This window comes from Streptopelia decaocto (genome assembly GCF_964273445.1).
Source record: "Streptopelia decaocto genome assembly, chromosome: 1".
Taxonomy (NCBI): Eukaryota; Metazoa; Chordata; class Aves; order Columbiformes; family Columbidae; genus Streptopelia; species Streptopelia decaocto.
In genome coordinates, this window is record NC_138663.1 from 48165626 (window position 1) to 48187055 (window position 21430).

Sequence of the window (21430 nt, forward strand, 5' to 3'; positions counted from 1 at the left end):
AATGGCTTAACAGTTTTGGAGGACTGAGAGAATAACCTACCCTCCTATAATGAGTCTGAAGCTGGATAAGTGGTATAACAAGCCAAACTGCCTTTTTAGCATTTGCTAGTTCAGGATATCTCTGAACAAGAACCCCTGAGCCTTGTGATGTGGAAAGCCTGAGGATGTTCTCTGGCTTTTCATGCCCATAAGGTGCATTTCCTGGGAAGTGCAGTCTTTTGTCCAGATGCTTGCTTATAATTAATTTGACACTGTGTAATGAACGCATTTGACACTGTCCCTGTCACCGTTCACTGCAGGATGACAATAAACCATGGCAGATGCTTTCTGTTAACCCCCTGCCCTCCCCACTAAGGAAAGGGAATAGGAGGAAAAAGAGAGAGAGGCTTGCAAGTTGGAGAAAGTTAAAAATGCTTTACTAATGCTACTAATAGAGAAAACAATACAAAATATACAAAACCAATCTTGAATTTCCCAGGGTAGCACAGCACAGGCTGTGGTGGAGGTGGTGTGGCCCCAGCACCTGCAGGGCAGGCACCTGGAAGTCCTGGGCTGGACTCCACAGCAAACTGGAACTGGATTGAGGGATGCATGGTCTAGAACCAGGCCTCAAATCACAGGCACGACAGGCAGGGTCCTCTTGAGATGCTGGCCATGGTCAAAGAGAGCGAGACCCTCATGATCTCCCACTTTTATAGAGTATATGATATGTATGGGATGGAATACTTAGTTGGTCAATTTTAGCCACCTGTTCTGTTCACCCCTCCTTGCAAATATGCCCCTCTCACTTATGGGATGTTCAAAATTTATCAGTAACCTTGGCTACCATAGCAATAAGTCTAAACCTGTGTCTCTTCTGTGTACCATTGCTACTGTTATCAGCTCCAGAGCTAAGTGTCTGAAAAAACATGCAGCCAAATTCAGAAAAGTACAGTTACTTAGAAGAACTTAGCTGAAAGGAAAATTCACCAAAAGAGAAACTGGTCTTATTTAAAAAAAAAAAAAAAAAAAAAAAAAAAAACACAGGACATTTCCACACAACATAATTGTCTCTAAATTGGAGAGACATGGATATTCAGCTAACCCACCGCATCTATTCAGCGAATGCCAGCTGGTGGTTTTTGGGTGGGAGTGCTGATCTGCTGGAGGGTAGGAAGGTTCTACAGAGGAATCTGGACTGGCTGGATTGTTGGGCTGGGGCCAGTTGTATGAAGTTCAACAAGGCCAAGTGCTGGGTCCTGCACTTGGGTCACAACAAGCCCAGGCAACGCTACGGGCTTGGGGAAGAGTGGCTGGAAAGCTGCCCGGCAGAAAAGGATCTGGGGGTGTTGATCATCAGCCAGCTGAACATGAGCCAGCAGTGTGCCCAGGTGGCCAAAATGGCCAACGGCATACTGGTGTGTATCAGAATTGCGTGGCCAGCAGGACTAGGGAAGTGATCGTCCCCCTATACGCGGCACTGGTGAGGCCCCACCTCAAATACTGTGTTCAGTTTTGGGCCACTCACTACAAGAAAGACATTGAGGTGCTGGAGCATGTTCCGAGAAGGGCAATGAAGCTGATGAAGGGTCTGGAGCACAAGTCTGACGAGGAGCAGCTGAGGGAACTGGAGCTGTGTAGCCTGGAGAAAAGGAGGCTGAGGGGAGAACTTATTGCTCTCTACAACTACCTGAAAGGAGGTTGTAGTGAGGTGGGTGTTGGTCTCTTCTCCCAAGTAGCAAGTGATTGGATGAGAGGAAATGGCATCAATTTATGCCAAGGGAGGTTTAGATTGGATATTAGGAAATATTTCTTTATGGTGAGGGTTGTCAGGCATTGGAACTGGCTGCCCAGGGAAGTGGTGGAGTCACCATCCCTGGAAGTGTTTAAAAGACATATAGATGTGCTGTTTAGGGGCATGTTTTAGTGGTGAACTTGGCATAGTTAGGCTAACAGTTGGACTTGATGATCTCAAAAGGTTTCTTCCAACCTAAACGGTTTTATGATTCTAAAAGAAGCATGACCTGCTATGACCAGCAGGTCAAGAGAGGTGATTCTCCCCTCTACTCCACTCTTGTGAGACATCACCCACAGTACTGCACTCAGCTCTGGAGCCCCCAACATGAGGAGTACCTGGACCTGTTGGAGACAGTCCAGAGGAGGGCCATGAAGATGATCACAGGGCTGGAGCACCTCTCCTGTGAAGACAGGCTGAGAGAGTTGGGGTTGTTCAGCCCGGAGAAGAGAAGATTCTAGGGGGACCTTATTGGGGCCTTCCAGTACCTAAAGGGGACCTACAAGAAAGCTGGAGAGGGACTTTTAAAAAGGGCATTTAGTGATAGGACCTGAAGTAACGGCTTTAAACTGAGAATAGATTTAGGTGAAATAGAATGAAGAAATTCTTCATCATGAGAGTGCTGAGGCACTGGAACAGGCTGCCCAGAGAAGCTGTGGGTGCCCCATCCCTGAGAGTGTTCAAGCCCAGGCTGGATGGGGCTTTGAGCAACCTGGTCTAGTGGAAGCTGTTCCTGCTCATGGCATGGGCATTGAAACTAGGTGATCTTTAAGGTCCTTTCCAACCCAAACCATTCTGTGATCCTACAACTGTCAGATATTTCAGAACAGTAAGATTACTGTGTAAACCCAAATTAAGAATTTGATGCAGCCAAACACTCTGTGGTTCCTCCTGTTCAATATCTCTTTGGTTATACCTGTGGCAGTCTGCAGAAGTCTTTAGGCATTACTGTACTGGAAAGGCACTGCTTGGCTGTATAAAAACAGCACTGCTTGGCTCCTCAGTTCTTTGGGTGTTGGTTGGTTAATTGTTAGTTGATTGGCTGTTAATTCCCTCTGTCATGGAGACATTCCCTGTATCATGGAGACATTCAAAACCTGGCTGGATGCCTTCCTGTGTAACCTCATCTAGGTGTTCCTGCTCTGGCAGGGGGTTTGGACTAGATGATCTTTTGGGGTCCCTTCCAATCCCTAACATTCTGTGATTCTGTGAAAAACTGGCATTTGTCCAGGTATTCACAGAAAGTTTAGAACAAGTCTTCCTCTCACAGTGAGTGTGTTTCCACTACCAAATATCCTGCTCTTCCAGTTTTCCCCTTTGAGCATGCTACTGTGGATTGAGGTCTTGAAGTTTAGCCCTATGACTTGGATATCCCTCACTTATTATCAGAATTTATAGAGGTTTACTGCCATGCACAATAATTTTTGTTTTAATGTCCAAAACTGTATTTTAATAACTTTCACATTAGTCAACAAGTAAACCAGAACTTGCTGACCTGCATAAAATTGGCCATAAAATTTAGCTTAGCAATGCATGCCTTGAACCATAATCTTGTCAAGAACAGCTGAGGATTCTCAGTGCACAGGGAAATGCATCTTTTTTCTAGGAAAGCCTGGTGTATTTTAGAAACGTCCAAGTTTAGGAGTCAGAGACTCCTAATCTTAAAATAGCTTAAAATAATAAAGTAGCTTAAAATAGTTTGGCTTAGGCTTTCTTTGAGCAATTTTGCTGTGAGGCAATTGTTTAAATACTTGAAAATATTTGCACAGTGAAAAATACTTTTTGCTAGCTAATGGCTCATTTTAATAATTGCTCAACAACAAAGTAATCTTTTTGTAAGTACCTACTTTTTGAGTTTTAAGGAAGAAAGGTATCTTGAAAGCTGTTTAGTGTTAATTATGTGCATAAAGCACAATTCCTCAAACTAGATTGTGGTTTTGACAGACAGCTGTGTAACTGCCTGAAATTGTTTGATTCTGGATTATGATTGTATACTGTTTGGTCACATTGTGGAGTTCTGTTAATTAGATAACTGGTCTAAACTGTGTTCAAAAACTAGCCAAATAGGATATTCCATCATTCCCACCCACGCCCCAAAAAAACCCAAAACAAATGAAAGCACTCCCACCAACCAAAACTAAACAAACACCTCCCCCCCTCAAAACACCACCAAAAAAAAAAAAACCCACAAAACCCAGCCTCCCCCCAAATACCAAGCAAACAAAACCATCACCACCCCAATTTCATGCTGTTCTGGTTACAGGGAAAGATTTCAGTAGGAATGGATACATGTGCAAAAATCTGATTCCTATAGAAGAAATGTAGCACACCAAGAGTCAACTTGTTATTAATAGTCTAGAGAAAGCTACTGCTTCTAATATCAAGCCTACACCTGCAAAATGCAAAACTACACATAGAAGTTTAAGCTGTGCTGCTGTACCTGTGGATGTTAAACACATAAAGGACATTCAGGATTCTGTTGGTATAAATTTGTGTCTATTTTAAAGCATTCCTTTCCCCCCAGAAAAGGAGGAAACAGAAAACAATGTTGTAAAATATTAGAAGTAGAATCAAACTAAGAATTTAACTAAACATAGATTAGAGACCATGGTAGAACTTGGCTGTCAACCTGCTTGACATGATGTACAGACTTGACTATTGCACGTAACTTAAATGAACCAAATTCATAACATAACTTTGAAATGAGATGAATGGTTATTTTTCAATGTGTAGGACTTCTCAGAAGTTTCACATCTTCCTAACCTAAATTATGAAGTCTGAAAGTGTGAAAAAACAAGTCTGCTACTTGTTACCAGCACACTTCATACTTGCACCAGTTTTTTCTGTCTTGTCTACGTCAGGTGGGCTTTTTGGAAACACTACTAAAGTCATCCTTCATTAAAGTTTACAGATGGCTTCTTCCTGTGCTTCCCTTGACAAACTAATTGAAATATGTCATTCTTAATGGGACTGAAATAATAAGCAGGTTTTTGGAGAGCAGTCCTAGCACAGTTGCTTCCTAGCAGTCTACTTCTTCTTTTTCATGAGTAATAGAGACAGGCTGCTATATGTCTTTCTAGCTAAAGAGTCTATTGAAGGTGCTGAGAAACCAAGTGATGGTATCCTGGGAGGAAGACAGGGATACAGGAGGCTGCTTAGGAAACTGTGGAGCACTAGGAGGCAGAGGGGGAAACTTCTATGCACCTTCTAAAACTACCTTGAGAAAGACTCAGTCCCTAACCTGGAGTTTAGGTAATTCCCGTTATCTTCTGTTCCATGGCGGTGTGTCACTCTTGTTTCGTGATACTCTGATGCTGTTCTTAGTCACTTCCCTCCAGTGGGGAAACAGTAATTTCTCTGAGTCTTGCTAGAGGAAGCTTTTGGCTTCTCTACTGTGCTTTACCTGTTTGCTGCATCAAGTGAAACTTGTGAGCTGCAAGGGTTAGATTAAAAAAATGTAATTAGCTTCTGACTTATCAGGACTGGTCTGTGAGCTGTATGGGGAAAGAAACTCATGCTGAGCTGAGGTGTGCTACAGTCAGACATGCAATTGAAATGGCCCTTTAAGGAAGTTCGTTGGAAACCATAAGATGAACATACAAATCTTGGTTCTTAAAAGAGTTTATGCCTTCAGCAGTGGCCAGTTGGAGTTAGTCTAACATGCACAAATTCAACAGTTTAGCAGGTTGCCTGCAGTTTGTCATTTGAGTGGAGGAGCTGATGCTTGGTGCCCTTCCCAATTCTTTTTCTTCAGAGATACTGTATGCTATTGCTAAAAACAACCTGATTGCAGAAGTTGCAGTGCCACTGTGAAATAAACAAACACTTGTGGGAAGTAGCTTTATGTAGAAGGAACAGATTAGGCTTGATTTAGGTGAGTCAGAATGATGAACTGTAGTCTTCATGGATGGACAGACTCTTGTCCCCGAGAATCAGTTGCAGCTGAACTAATGGCAGTACATTCCCAATTCAGATACTGTCTTTGGAAGGATTGATATTACTCTTATTGAACTAGCCACTAGGAATTGCTGATGAGGATTCAGAGCTGCCTTAGCAGGAGACTGACACCTTACTGTGTATGCCAATGGTAGTTATGCTTTAGGCACCTGAGTGCCTGCTGGGTCATCACATTATTGCTGAAAGCCTTGTGCTTCCATTGGGCAGGGCAGTGAGGGTAACAAGTATCTGACCCTCAGCACTGAATATAGGTCTGTCTGGTTGCTATGAAGATTTTCAAGGCATGGCCTTTCCCTACCTAGAAGAGTAAGCATGATGCCAGAGCTAATTGACACCTAGTTCACCTCTTTTTTTTTGAATGCCTACTGTTTAGACTGAAAGCATGGCCATCTACAAATTGCATTAGGATCCACTGATACTAGTTAAGAACTTTGTTTATGGGAAACTAGGGGAGGGATTTCCTTTACTGGGTGGAATAGGACTTTTAAATACTATCATGGAGCCTGGCTGCATTTGCATTCTTTTCCCCAGTTACTTTTTTCTAATTAATTAATCATGCAACTGATGTCTTTGTGCTCTCAGAAACCTGAAGAGTTATATGCAGTACAGATCTTAACAGCTGAAGACTTGAGAAATGAAGACACAACTGTTAAGTGTGCATGGCCAGTTTATACAGCAATTATGAAATAGCCTACCAAAACTGAGGAGTGAATTAAGTTTACTAAATCTGCTTAAGCTTCTGTTGAATGGTCTGCTGAATTTGCTGTTCAACTCAAACAGTGTCTGGCCTTGGCAGTGAAGCTATATATCATGCGATTTGTTTGGTGGCATGTCACTTTACCTGAAATAACAGAGTGAAGATGAATCTTTCCTTGAATGGAGACTAATGTTATTTTAAAGGTAACAGCAATATAGTTAAAGGATGAAGATGCTCCCAGCATTAGCTGAATGAGTGTTAGCACATCCACATTGTCTTTAAGACTTCTACAAATAAATCAGTTATTCTGGCAGCTTGTGGAAAAACTTCTGGGGAATCTGTTGTGATAACTTGTTCAGCCAATAGAAACCCTGATATTTAAATCTTTTGGCTTTATTTTGTGGCTGGGCAGGAAGAAATGCTTTTTTGATTACTACCTTCTGCCGGGCTGCTGCGAGTCACTCTTAGACTATAGAGAAGAGAACTGCATGGCTACGATTGCAGCTAGTGGGAGGGGGGAGGCTTGGGAACATGTGTGGTGCTTTCTGCCTCCTTGGATCTGGAGGGGCAGATAGTACTGCTGTTAGAAAAATTGTCTGTTCTTAAAGCTCATGGAAGTGCAGGGAGAAGGCAAGAGGAGTAGAAAAAGAATTAGTAAAGGAATGGGTGCTAAAACTGGCTGGAGTGCTGTGTGTCCCATGATAGACAGACATAGAACAGGACCCAAATTGAAGTGCCGTCTGTCTGTCAGTGGCTGAGGTGCTGTGAAAGAATAGTAAAAAAGCTCACAAGAAGTTACTGTTCTGAGCCCTGAGTTGCCTGTATGCGTGTTGCGACAACGGGCTTTCACGTAGTCTATTACTTCATTACATAGTTGCCAATTAATGTGGGTGGCTTTTCCCAGTGCAAAAGGATGAGGGTGGCAGGTGTAAGTTGCTGTGTTGTTAGAGTCAAATAATGAGGCCTGCTTTGGGACCTTTGTGGGTGGAAATCTTATGCCTCAACACTTCAGCACAGCCATACGTTTGGTTACCTGAGGATATGACAGACTTGTTGCTTGCATTGTTAGACTTAGGAAATGCTAAGATAGGAAGCTCTGCTTTGTGCATCCTATTTACTAACAGTGCTTATACACTCCCTGTCTATGTCAAAGAAACAAGCTGCAAAGAAAAGACTTTATTACCTTATATTGAATGGTGGACCAGGGATTGCCATGTTACTCATACTAATCACACAGCATTTAATTCAGCATCGTTCTGTGGGCTGCTACCAATAGCTGTCAAAAAACCCCAAACCAGCAATCAACCTTGCATAAATGAGAAAGTTCTTTAAAAGGTGTAGCTAAAAGATCAGGACAGCACAGGCAGTGTGAGAATTTAGCCTTTAATTGAGGGTCACACTTCAGGAAGATTAAAAAGTATAGTCACAAGGAAGGACCAGTTTTAAAACTGGAGATGTGCCTGAAGGATAAAGCAGTATGTAGCCTCACTAAATGGTAGAATGTACCAGAAAATACCTTGAGGCTCAACTTCAGATGCTTCTTATGCCATACCTGAAAGAAGAGGCCCACTAGAATGGATTAGTGAGCTAAGCTCTCAACATTTATCAGAGAGAGCTAAAGGTATGATCAGTATTATCAACTGTGTTTCTTGCAGAGCCATACAGTAGATTCTTAAAATCAAATATTGAGATTAAAAAGCAAACACACTCTAACAAAAAAAAAAAAAAACAAACCCTGAACCTCCTCTTGCCACCACCAGCAGGAACAGCAAACTTGTGCGGTAGCTCTGAAAGACCTACTCAAGTGTAGACTTGTTATGACATTTGAATTAAAACTTTGGCTGTTTAGAAATAGAAGATAGCAAATGAAATTGTGAATTTTGAAATGGGTTTTCTCAGCATGACTCTTTAGCCAGTTTACTTGGTGTATTTCTGGCAGACAGGGATTAATATGACATGCAGGGCAAGCTAACATAGCTTTCAAACTACAAATTTTTCAAGAAGTAAAGCTTTTTAAGGGTTTGATGATAAGGATAAACTGTGTTCTTGTATTTCCAAAAAGCTTTTGAAAAATCTAAAGATGTAGGCTCTTAAACTGGCATGTTACAGGACAAGACAGAAGCTTCTTTAGCTACAAGAGAACAAAACAGATATCTAACATAACATCATAGTGTATTCTTATTGAGATGGATGACCACAGCTTGGGTTTTTGTTTTATGTTCCAAACCATTGCTTGGCAGGGATGATGATTTTGAGGATCATAGATATGTGAGTTATCACATAAATATTACTATTTATATATTATGTGTTTACAGTTCAACGAACAAACAGTATTTCCTAGTACCGTTTCAACATAGCAGTAAGATATTCCAAGGTAGCAAAAAAAAAAGCCATTAAACTTACCCCACTAAGTTAATTTTATTGCCCTAATAGACAGGAGCCTGTCATATGCAGAGTGACTTCATGGAAGTAATTAGGCTTAATCTCATTAGGCATAAATATTTCCTAGTAGTTCTAAGACTAATTTTAAAATTCTTTCAAGGTTTCCTGAATAGGAGAATCAGGTAGGCATGGCCTTTTGCACTTTGCCTGAAGGCTCATAGCTCTAAAGAGATTTTGGCACCTCTTTGATATCAAGAAGAATGGTTACAGTCAAAAGCATACCACTCTGCTTAAGCAGATATTAATATGAAAGAATACTTTCTGGAAGAAAAAAGGGGGAATGTCCAAATCAGGATGAGATGGTAAATGGATGGTTCTGGCTGAAGAGTTACATGCAGTTTAACTTGAACGTGTTTTAATTCAAATGGCTGCAGCATGTTCTAAATCAAGGTTTCTGGTGTTAAGAATACTTGAAGTTGATTTGGAGCTTCAGAACAAAAAGAAAAAGTCCACTAATGCTACTTACTGTCTGACAATAAGGGAAGGCAGAAAATCATTGCTCAAAACTGACTAAAGCAATTTCAGTGCTCTGCGTGTATGGTATTGTGGGAATTGAAAGATGAAAGTAAAAACAGAGGTGAAATGTGTTAAGCTCAAAAGGTATTGGAAGCAGGGTTAAGGAGAAGCAGCAAAATTTGGAGGTTTTGTGAAAAAAAAGGTAAAAGGATTTCTCAAGACAAGTAATGTAACTGCGAGAATAACTGTGATGAGGAAGTGAGCTGCTGTTTTGCTCCGAGTCATAGTTGTCAGAACTGCCCAGCCGGATGCACTGCTTGCAGGCACACACTAAGCTTCAAACGCAGCAAGTACCTGAAATCCAGGAATACAATTCCAGCTCTGTTGGATGAAATTTGGTACCGTCTCACTTTCCCTTTACTTGAAACTTAGCTGCATATAATGATGTCATATGCCTCATTTAACATAGGCCTGTCAGGTTTTGTGACTGGAATGCACCTTATAATTTGGAAATGCAAGTAAACTCTGTTGTAGTCTTATGAAGCATAATTTTAGTAAGTAGGATGCCATGCTACCATCTCTCTCTTTTTTTTTTTTTTTTTTAATGTTCAGCCTTTTGTATTGTAATTTTTGCCAATGTGGTTTTGATAAGTATTGATGAGAAAAGTGCAGTAAGTTGTTCCTGAACTTATTAATGTGAATATTTGACAACGGATAACTTTACTGCACACACACACAAAAATATATCTATCTACTTTTAGGGTTAATATATTAAGTTATTAATACGACAGACCTGTTAATAGAACTTCCTTTACAGCATAAGTATCCCAAATAAACATTTTTGGCCTGAACTGTGCAGGATTAAGAGACTTTAAATCCTCAGTCATCTTACTTTGGACTCAATGGATCTGAAGTAAAGGAAAATAGGAATGGGCATTGGGCAAACTGTTGTGTTTTGTTTTTTTTTTTTCCCCTCCATTTTAAACACCAGTAGGTGGAGCTTTTTGATATCCCAGGTTTGCCTTCAGCCAGCAGCTGCCTTCGTCCAGTTTTTGGCAGCTCTGCTCATCTCAAGTTATCTGAGGAAGGTGACGCACACATTAAATGCATCTTAGGTACTTGAACACACTAGGAATGATGCCGAATGGGACAGAGTCATATCTAGAGGTTAAAACTTTTTTTCTTTTGGCATTGTAGTCTTCACCTAGTATTATAAGCAACCTTGTCAAATTTAGCCTTTTTGTGTTAGTTTACAAAGTCATTGGAGAGCAAAAAGTAGATGATCTTAGTAAAAAGAAGTACTGAGAAGGAAGCTTCAGGGCCTGTGGGTGGAGAAAAGAGAAGCTGTCTGAGTGCTAGTCAGAGCTGTGGACCATGGGAGACCCATAAAGACGTTGTTCTGTTAATGGCTATCTGGAATTAGTAGCTTCTGCTTCCAGAAAAGCATTTGAAGTAAACTCAACTCTTCTGCATGGGTTTGTCTTGAAGTGTGTGGCTTCTTGTGGACAACTCAGCATTGTAATATGAAATAGGAGAGTATGAAAGCCAGGTATTTTAAATACATGAGACACTTAATGCTTTTTGTAATGATAATCACATTTGTTTTATTCTCTAGGACAGGGGTGTCGAAATCATTTTCACCGAGGACCACGTGTAACTGCTGCTACATTTATGCAGTCCTAAAATTACATTTGGCCCTTTGAAGGCAACTGTGAAGCTGACATGGCCCCCAGTGAAAATGGGCTTGACACCCCTGCTCGAGGGCTTTCCAGTAGGTCTCAAATTCTGATGTTCCTTGAAAGTGTTCAGAGGCTTTTCTGAAGCCCTGCTTGTTGAATCTGTCTCTTGTATCTATTTATAATAGTTCTCATTCAAGTTTAAATACCTTAAATTCAGAAAGCTAATGATAAGTTTAAACTTTTGAGAAAATATATTTTCCTTCTCAGACTATTCTATACAGCACTTTCCAATCTTGTTTCTTAATCCAGCGTCAGTCAGAGTTGACTTGTTTCGTGAGTGTGGAAAGACCATGTCTTGGGAAACTCAGGGCAGTAACAGACCTGCATGGTTGGTTCATAGTATAAGACAATGTCTGATTGCTTGCTGGGCTCCTTGCAGAGGCTGTGGAGTGAGCTGCTTCATAAGAGGTCTTGTTTTTCATGCTGTAATAACTCACCTTCAAGACCATTAGATTAAGTGTGGTAAATACCAGTGTTTACACCCACTGCAGTCTAGGAACAGCAGTCAGTGAGTACGTCTGCCTCCCAAGAGTTTAAGCTTCAGAATGAAGTTAAAAGTTTTCTTTCTCAGCAAAACTCTTGACCTTTGATTAATTTACCATTTAGAACACAGGATTTGAAATAAGGAAAACTTGTCATTACAACACTGTTGAGCACATTTAAGGCTGAAGGTGATGTATTGAAAACTGTTTGTCTTCCACAATCATGCTCTCTCCTTCTTAGCTGTTCAATGTAATTGTCTCTTCATCAGCCAGGCTCTCTGAGATGCTTGCACTGAAACAACAGCATGCCACTAAATGATTTAACTCCTAGCTGTTCAGTTAGGCACTTTTAAACATGAGGGATAGTGACCTGTAAGTGCATACTGTTCTGTATGAACTTTTTGTTTTATTAGCATTCATTTGTATTTCTTGTGAAGCAGCTGGTGGTTTTCTGTAGCCTTTCAAGTAGGTGTGAAGGTCTGTGTCTTGAAGTAAGACAAGTTACCCCCCAGAGCAGTAGACCTTAGACTTTTTCAGTGTGATTTCCAGGTCACTTTCTCAGTTACATTACTTTCCATTATAATAATGTTACAGACAACTTGACATTAGGAAAACATTCTTCAGCCAGAAGATGGTGGAGCACTGGAACAGCTCCCCAGGAAGGCAATCATGGCCCCAAACCTGACAGTGTTCAAGAAAAGACTGGACAACACCCTCAGACACATGGTGTGAACTGTGGGGTTGTCCTATGCAGGGACAGGAGTTGGACTTCATGGTCCCTGTGGGTCCCTTGCAACTCAGGACATTCTATAATTCTATGATACCCAGTGCTGTGGGTTTCAAACTGAAGTATGCAAAGGCATATTATATTTTTCAGTATCTTAAAAGCTGTTATTTGAAACAGATTAAAATGGCATGACAGCTGAAACATATGGGGACAGTTTTACCACTACAGCCTCTTGGTATATAGATCTGTCCAGTCTTCACTGAACTAATTAGATTAAACAAAGGCTTTCCTGAGATAATCACTTTGCAAGCCTTTTCCTATGTTACAGCAACCAGCTTTAGTTGTTGTTGAAGGTCAAATGCTAGTAACAGCTAATGCTTAACATCTGAATGCAGAGTGTTCAAGCAGTTAGATAAATTGAATTGAATGACACAGGATATATAATTGCTGAAGTTTTGACTCTTGAGGTATGAGTTTGCTTAAGTGTTTTAATTTTCTTAATATTAACATGCATTTCCTGTAGGTTGGTGAAGCAAGTATTAAATGCAAATTCAGTGACAGGAAAGGCTTGGATAGAGGTCTGAGGCATGCTAGGTCTTGTGCATATGGGCAATAGTAATTATGCCACTCTTAAACTCTGCTGTTATTTGGTTGTCAGTGTGTGGCCATTGCAAGCTATCACTTCAACGTAACCTTAATTTTAATGAATGTAGAACACAGATTTCTTCCAAATAGAGGGAATTACTAAATTGCTAATTACTAAATACTTTCACCTGTGAAGGGCTATTTCTGGAGTCTTTTTTGAAGCACACTTAAGGTTCAGGGCAGGTGGAGGGGGGAGGAGAGAATTAAGATGGGTTTATATTTAAAGTGTTGTTACAAGAACACTTCAAGAAACATTTTACAATTTCTTCTAGCTTGGTCAAAGCAGTATGTTCTGATGGCCCTAAATAGAGTTGTAAATTATAGTCTGTTCATGCTTTGGTAAATATCTCTACATGTAATCTTTAGGGTTTGGCCTTTTTCCAGTCTAGCTACAGAGGCTACTGAGGCTTTTGAGCTTGTAACACTGATAATCCATGAAACAGAGGTTAGATAATTTTATTATTTTGAATTATTGTCTTGGGTAACTAAGCACACTCAGCCAATTTGATTTGGCTAACTGATTTAAGATGCAGTACTCCTCATAGGCAGCCACGATGATCTTACATGTCAGTGATGATATTAAAGTCATAAAGCAGTAGGGGTTTTGCACAAATAGCTGAATTCTGCCTATGAGAGTGTGTGCTGCTACTGTAAGGTACCTCTACAGGATATTTAGTCACTTGAGTGTGACAGACTTTAAAGTTGTCCCTAGTCTCAGTGATATGTAAACAATGGATTATCCAAAATGTAATGTGCCTAAGGAAAGACAGATTTCTATTAATCTCTTACACAATCATAGAATCAGAGAATAGTTTGGGTTGGAAGACACCTTCAAAGGTCATCTTGCCCAACCCCCCTGCAATGAGCAGGGACATCTTCAACTAGATCAGGTTGCTCAGAGCCTCATCCAACCTGGTCTTGAATGTCTCCAGGGATGGGGCATCTACCACCTCTCTGCACAACCTGTGCTAGAGTTTTACCACCTTCATTGTAAAAAATTTCTTCCTCCTGTCTAGCCTGAATCTCCCCTCTTTTAGTTTAAAACCATTGCTCTTGTCTTATCACAACAGACCCTGCTAAAAAGTCTGTCCACATCTTTCTTATAGGCCCCTTTTAAGTACTGAAAGGTCACAATAAGGTCTTCCTGGAGCCTTCTCTTCTCCAGGCTGAATTACCACAACTCTCTCAGCCTGTCCTCATAGGAGAGGTGTTCCATTCCTCTGATAATTTTTGTAGCCTCCTCTGGACCCTCTCCAACAGTTTCATCTCTTTCCTGTACTGAGGGCTCCAGAGCTGGACACAGGACTCCAGGTGGGGTCTCACCAGAGTGGAGCAGAATCACCTCCCTCGACCTGCTGGCCACGCTCCTTCTGATGCAGCCCAAGATACAATTGGCTCTCTGGGCTGCAAGTGCACATTGTCGGCTCATGTCCAATATCTCATCCACCATCTTTTGTGCAGTTTGTTTAAGCTGGACACTAACATAACTTGAGCTGAATTCAACTTTAAATAAGCTGGAACTTTGGTAGAGGTGTATATGTTACCTTAAGCTATAACTGTTTCTTGAATTGAAAAATTTGAGGTATAAGCAGATTGGAAGTTTGAGGCAAGTTGCTTTTAACTATAATGCTTCAGAGCTCATGTTATTTAAATAACAGATTTCAAATGGCTGCTGCATGAATTGAGATGAGAACTGGAACACTGGTCAAAACAAATAAAATATTCTACTAGTTGAAGAGATTAATATTAGATGATCCATGTAGCTCAGAAATATGCTTTCTTATATGATACTTGAATGTCACTGTTTATAGTTACGTTATGCATCGCCACTTTGTTACAAAAGTGGACTGTTGGAACTTGCTGTAACAGGAAGCAATTGAATGTTGCAAGGTTTGTCACCAGAACTGCTTTAAGGATACTTCTTAAAGAAATTGTAGCAAGATTTTCCTGTAGTAATCAGCAAAGAAACTCTGTTGAGATAAGTGCATTCTGTTCTTCTGTGCCGAAAGGATTTTGTACTGTCCATTGTAATGCCCGGTAAAAACAGGCTGCTGGAGCAGATTCTTTCTAGTCTGATTTGGTGTAACAATTGCTAATGCTTAACCAAGGTTTTAAAATTTAGAGCAAAACTGCTCTTGCTCAGTATTCAGAATTTGAAGAATCTTCACATTGGTCTTCTCATTTTTCCAGAGCTGTTTCTTAACATGGATGTGCCAAATAGTCTGTATCTACCTGAGCTGATCTGCAGAACCACACTGCTCTTGTAGCGTTAATGTAAGCTCATTGAACTAGTCTGTGAACCCTAAGGGTCCCTTGGTGTGTAGTAATAACTAATCCCTGGACTATAACGTCTTAATGAAAATAAATCTAGATGCATCGAGATGATGGAACTGGAGTGCAAAGCACAGTATGAGCTATGATTAAGCAATGTTATTGCTCTTAAGATGACTTGCACGTGAAAGCAAGTCTTGCCCTGGCCCAGTATTCAGCCTCAAAGCCTTTCAGTGCCGAGTGAGCAGTGACGAGAGCTACTGTAGCTTCTCCTAACCTCATGTCTGTACTTGGATTTGGGTGTATTTGGGCCTCAAGTGCAGGGCTCCTGCTAAGAGGCTTGAACAGAGCTTTTCTTAATTAAATTTGAATCAAGTTTGATGTAATTAGTTGTGGGGTATTCTGCTTGGTCTAGTTTTTTGCCTAGTTAGCAGCTGCAGAGCGTTCTCCATAGCTATACAATCTAATTTATGTGACCTACTCCTTGTTATACTGTCATAGCTTGTGATCAGATGCCAATTGATAAATCCTTCTAAGTTACTAGTTGGGCAACAGCATCCAGCTTTTGATAATTAGAAAAAGATGTGGTGTGGCTTTAGCACTCTTCTGTACATGATTTGCATGAATTTCTTCACTTACAAGATACTCTAGCAGAACATGTTATAATCAGCTGAAGAACGTGTGTTAATGAAAACTGCATCCTAGCATGCAAGTTAGCTCCATCATCATGAACTCTTCAACCACTGTAATATTTTTTTTTTTGCAAGTAACAAAGAAAACAATGAAGATTTAAAATAAATTTCTAGCCTTGTTGATGTTATAGGATGTTGAAGTTTTATGCGTATGAATAGTGATTGCTTTATGCCTTTTGTCACTCTCCAGAAAAGAGCCATAGACAGTTGTTTTCTCAGAATATCCTAGTGATATGAAGAGAAGAGCAGTCATGGTTCTGCTGGAGGCGAGACTGTCACTTGTGGTTGCGTCACATCACTTCAGGGTCTTTCAGCATTAGTGGTTGTCTTCAGTGCAAGTGCGGTACTGTGGCATGGTGCTGAAAACTGTACATTAACTATAGCTGAAGCTGCTGGTTTCCAAGGCAGAGAACTGAGACTTTTCTGGAACCAAGGCCTTTTAATTTCTGGCAATGAGGTGCTTACACCTGGACCTCAACATAGACATGATGGTTCACCCAAAGCATCCTCTAACCTGACAGGGCAATAGCCAGAAATCTTTTATTTTCTGTTTGACTCTTCCTTCATAAAGCAATGCAGACAGTGATGACTGTTTGCCTTTGCTGGGAATTTGACACCTGAGGGTCTTTTTGACCTGGAAGTGTCCAAGTTATTGTTCACCTGATCCTGCCAGTCATAATGATTCATAGGGAGGTTATATTGTTACTTGTACTCACTGTGCCCCATTGATAAAGCTGACTTATATGATCAGACTTCTGTCTTCTGCACACAGTAGGTCTTTTATAGGCATTAAGTGTTTGTTCATTCACTATACTGTTGTGTAGACACATGTGTACATGCAAGTTGTGTCAGCCAAGCAGGAATTAAATGTAGAGTGCCTGTACAGGTTAGGAATCCTGTGGGTAGATGTTAGTTTCTCAGCTATGGTGCTCTGATAATTAGTTGGAAGAGCTACTTTTAGTATCCCTATCCCTTCTGTAGAAAGACAATTTCGTGCAATTTTCCCTGTCTTCAAAGAATTAAATGCAGATACTGTGGGAGGATTGAGTTATGATTAAATGGGCTGAAGGGAGGCTAAAAATGTTTGGACATGAAAATGCGTTAAGACATAGGTCTGCCTGAAGATAAACTTCTACTTACGCTACAAAAATACTTCAGGTGTGAGCTAACTTACTGTTGAAACTGCTTTCCTTGAGGTTTGCACAAATGAATTCATAGGAATGCACAAAAGCTTGCTCATCCCACATTCTGAGGTGAAAGCTTCAGTGAAAAGTTGGGATTTTTAACTTCAGCAGGTTCTTACCCCATGTGATGGATGCTCCAAACTCCCTTTCCCTGGAAATGGATTTACTTCTAGGTGTTTTTAAAGGTTTCCTCTTGATGATTATCCAGATGGATATACCAACCAAAATGCAAGACTTAAAGAAAACAGCTGTTTAAGGAAGTTAATGCAAGATTACTTTGGGATGGGAAACATCCATTTTATGCCTTGTCACTCTTGCCAGTGAAATGCTAACTAAAAATACCATAGGAAATAGGAAGAAATTTTCCTTGAGCAGAAATCTGTTCTGTAACCTCAATAGAAAGACTGGGATTGTCTTACAATGTATTAATTATAGCTGTTATGTAACTGAATATATATTTATTCTTTCCCTAGACTGTACATGCCATTTGGCTTGGGGAACAGAACGCGCCATGGGACAACCTCAAAGATATCTCTCCAGACGGGGTTTCTTACTTGGGTGATGTGTCTGCTCTCCTGACTGTCTTCATACCCAAAGGATTTATTTTTCTTTTGGAAATATTTTAAGTTGAAATCTTGTTTCTTACTGGAAACTGTCTACGCTAAAGACTGCACGCATCATGGGTGATATGGCAAACAACTCGGTTGCATATAGCGGTGTAAAAAATGCTGTAAAAGAAGCTAATCATGGAGATTTTGGAGTTACTCTTGCAGAGCTCCGTTCTCTTATGGAACTTCGAGCTACAGATGCACTGCATAAAATACAAGAATGTTATGGAGATGTACATGGCATCTGTACAAAATTGAAAACTTCACCAAATGAAGGTAAGTTGATTTTGGAACTGTCATTGAGGAAACTCCATTTAGGAAAAACCTTAGTCAAGGAAACTGCTTCTTTTTTCAGTATAACTAAGTTTATTAAAGTATTTCAGTTACCATAATGAAATATTGCTTCTTAGTCCTCTAAGAGTTATTCAATGGTAATAAGTAAGCAAGAGCTTTTCCAATTGGTCTAACTGCATGTGAGATGTTTGGTTAGTGGTGAAGTTGCACTTTGGAATAAAGTTCACTGATGTAGGCATCCACATATGAAACAGCAATGCAACATAGCGATATTTAACTCACTGTGGAATTCTAAGTTTTGTGAGTAGCTCATATGATCTATAGTTCACAACTGAGATCATCCTGTTGTAGAACATGAGGTTTTAATAGTCTAATGCAGAGCTTATTAATGCTTCTGTATTGCTACCTAGCTCTTGCATTTCCTAATGCAACAATTTTTGAAACTGGGGACATCTGTTTTCTCTTTCTACTACATTAAATTCCTAATAGCAGGATGTAGTTTTTAAATCTGTAATATTTCTGCAGATTTCATTTGATCTATACAAAGCAACTATCAATACAACTTTAGACACTAAAGGTACTGTCACTATGAGCAGAAGGTTTGCAAAGTGATCACACAATCTGATTCTCTAGAAATAAGCATCTTTAAATGAGTCTTTGCTATGCTGGACTTGATGGCGTTCTGTGAAGTGTGGCTACCCGATGCTTTTACTCTCTAGAGTTATTACTCCAAGATTGACTGTATAAATATAAAGAAGCAAATATCAAGTCTCCTTCCTGAGAGCTTCTCAGAAGTTAACCTTAAGATCCAGCCTTCTTTTACTGCCGTCTTCCAATGAAAATGAAATTTATTAGCTTTAATTTGTGAAAGAAAGATGCAAGTCATATAGATTAAGATATGTAAATGGTAGTATCCTGTAGAAATATTTTTACATACTTTTATCTAACATTAACTCGACCTTAGCACAAAGTCCTGCTGTTGGTAGTGATTGAGAAGTACTAAAATCAATATTTTGGCTAAGTGTGGTGTCTCAGCATTTAAGCACTTGCATAGCTTTTAAGCAATGGGGTGTCACATTGGGGACAGCAAAGTATGTGCTGCCTTAATCCTGGAAAGCTGTTGCTTTCGGTTCTTCAGGAAATGTTATGGAAAGATTTGTCTCCTTGGATCATGAACATTCTACTAATGTCATTAGGCAGGAGGAGAAAACTCATTTTCACCGAGGGCCACATCAACCTCACCATTGCCTTCAAAGGGACGAATGTAATTTTAGGACTGTATAAATGTAGGAGGAGTTACATATATGCAGTAGGAGCAGTTACATTTATGCAGTAGGAGGAGTTACATTTATACAGTAGGAGCAGTTACATTTATACAGTAGGAGGAGTTACATTTATACAGTCCTAAAATTACATTCGGCCCTTTGAAGGCAACGGTGAGGTTGATGTGGCCCCCAGTGAAAGTGAGTTTGCTCCTCCTGCCATACAGTATCTCTGGGTACATCTGCATTTAGGATGTTTTGGCTTGATCAGCTTTTGAAGGCAGACTCCTGATTTCTAGACACCTGAAATTATTTCAGTACATAAGCTGGGTTTCTCTTATCGAACTGAAGTAACCGGCTCTCATGCCTGACCTTTCAGGGAATGGGTGTAGACTAGTATTTGGCTGAAACATCAGGACCGCAGACTTCTTTGGAATTTCAAAGTAGTGCCTGTGTGTGAAGCACTACTGTGTACAAGCACTACTGTGTACAAGCACCTCTTAAGAAGGCAGGAGCAGCAGTCTCTTATTACCCTGTTCACCTGTTGCATAGTGCTGAAAGACAGTTTTCTTTCTCAGTGAAAAGGGCTGTAGCTTTTCACAGTTGGGAACTGAACTGAAGGCTGTTTATTTTTGTAATATTTTGCTGTAATCTGCAAGGTTTAAGGCCCATTCTTACTGCAGGCTAGGTGGGCATATGACTGTAGATGGCCAGATAGCACTAAGCACCAAATACCTGGTGTGCTGCAGGGTTCACTTCGTGTCCTTTGATGTAACAAGCAGGTTAACGCATGGGAATTTTGAGTGTCAGTGTGCTATAACTAGAAAGGGTTAGATGCCCTTTCCTGCAGATTGATTCTGCTGTACTGAGGACTGTGTGATCAGGGCCTTCCCCTTTGAAAAGGGTTTGACATTTAGATGTGCTGTCCTGCAATCATTTAAATACAATCACTAACCTGATAAAAGGGCGCCATCTTTTTTTGAAGTGTGAGAGCAGCTCATAAACACAGCAAGATCTCAACAGTCGAATGTGATAATTAGTTTAGAAAAGGTTAAGTAAGATGAGTTAGAGCAGTGTCCTCTATAAAGGTGTCGTTTTGCCTATAAATCACTACATGAACCTTTAGAGAACCAGGCTACTTGTCAAGTAAGCTGCTATAAATTTGTCAGAGGTAACACTTGTAGAAGTAGAACTAGGTCTTCTTTTGTCAAATTCAAGTTGTAAGTATAGAAATGGAGACATTTCTTGTGAAGAAAATCTAGGCAAGATGTATGCAGAAAGCTGCTCTGTTTACACTAGTTCTAACTCTTTAAAATTTTGAGTGAACACCTACAAGGCCCTACGACAATTCTCTATATTCAGAGGCTTTCTCTGTGATATGAAATATACTGACATGCATAATTACCAGTGGCTTCACAGCAAAAGTACAGGTAGTTCAGAAATACTACATAGTGAATGAGTTCAGCTTGTATAACTTCTTGAAGTTGTTGACAATATTAGGCAATGTCTATTTTCAGGCAAACTGTGGATCAGGTCTACCTGATTTGAAATGAGAAATGGGAACTATCCATACCGGTATTAAACAAACAAACAAACCCAACAAACTAAGCAGAATTTACTGCTTAGTATTTAATGTTTATTACGTCCATGTACACATGCACAAATGTATACAAATGTGAATAAACAAATGTTTGACGTATCTGTAATAGCAAAAGTCCTTCTATTCTGGAGAAATGGACCACAATCTATATTTCCACAGGTCTACTTAATTTTGATTGTCTAGTAGTCTCTACTTTCTAATAAAATTTGATATGAAGCTTTAACTATTCCCTTGCCTAATATTTTTCAAACTTAACCCCAAATAACAGAAACTATCCTAGTTAAGATACATAAAGAACAATACACTGGCATTAGTTTCAACCTCAGGGCTGTAAATTGTGAACTATGAAATAGCAAGCCAGGTGGTAAATGTAGCAAGCTGAGTGATGATGTATTATGGCAGATACTAAAAACACAAATGCTTTTTGTCTTTGCTAGGCTTATTTACTAATCTTCATTAAGTGGTTCTGATAATAGCTTGATTTTTTATAGCCTTGTTGGAAAGCACTTTTCATTCTTCAAAACCATTGCTGTACACTTCTGATGTTCTGCACACCGGTACCCTGAGAAGGGAGGAGCAAAGTGGTGCCACTGACATTAT

General features: G+C 40.0%; 1 protein-coding gene across 4 annotated transcripts in view; it reads left to right on the plus strand.

Moving 5' to 3' along the window:
* Positions 1-21430, plus strand: part of ATP2B1 (ATPase plasma membrane Ca2+ transporting 1) — a 65305-nt gene that overhangs the window by 13878 nt on the left and 29997 nt on the right. For all 4 annotated transcript variants that reach the window (XM_082053402.1, XM_082053401.1, XM_082053403.1 and 1 more), the window contains exon 2: positions 17540-17950. In XM_082053402.1, the coding sequence (XP_081909528.1) occupies positions 17746-17950 (205 nt within the window). In that variant the 5' untranslated portion in view covers positions 17540-17745. The remainder of the gene's footprint in view (positions 1-17539; positions 17951-21430) is intronic.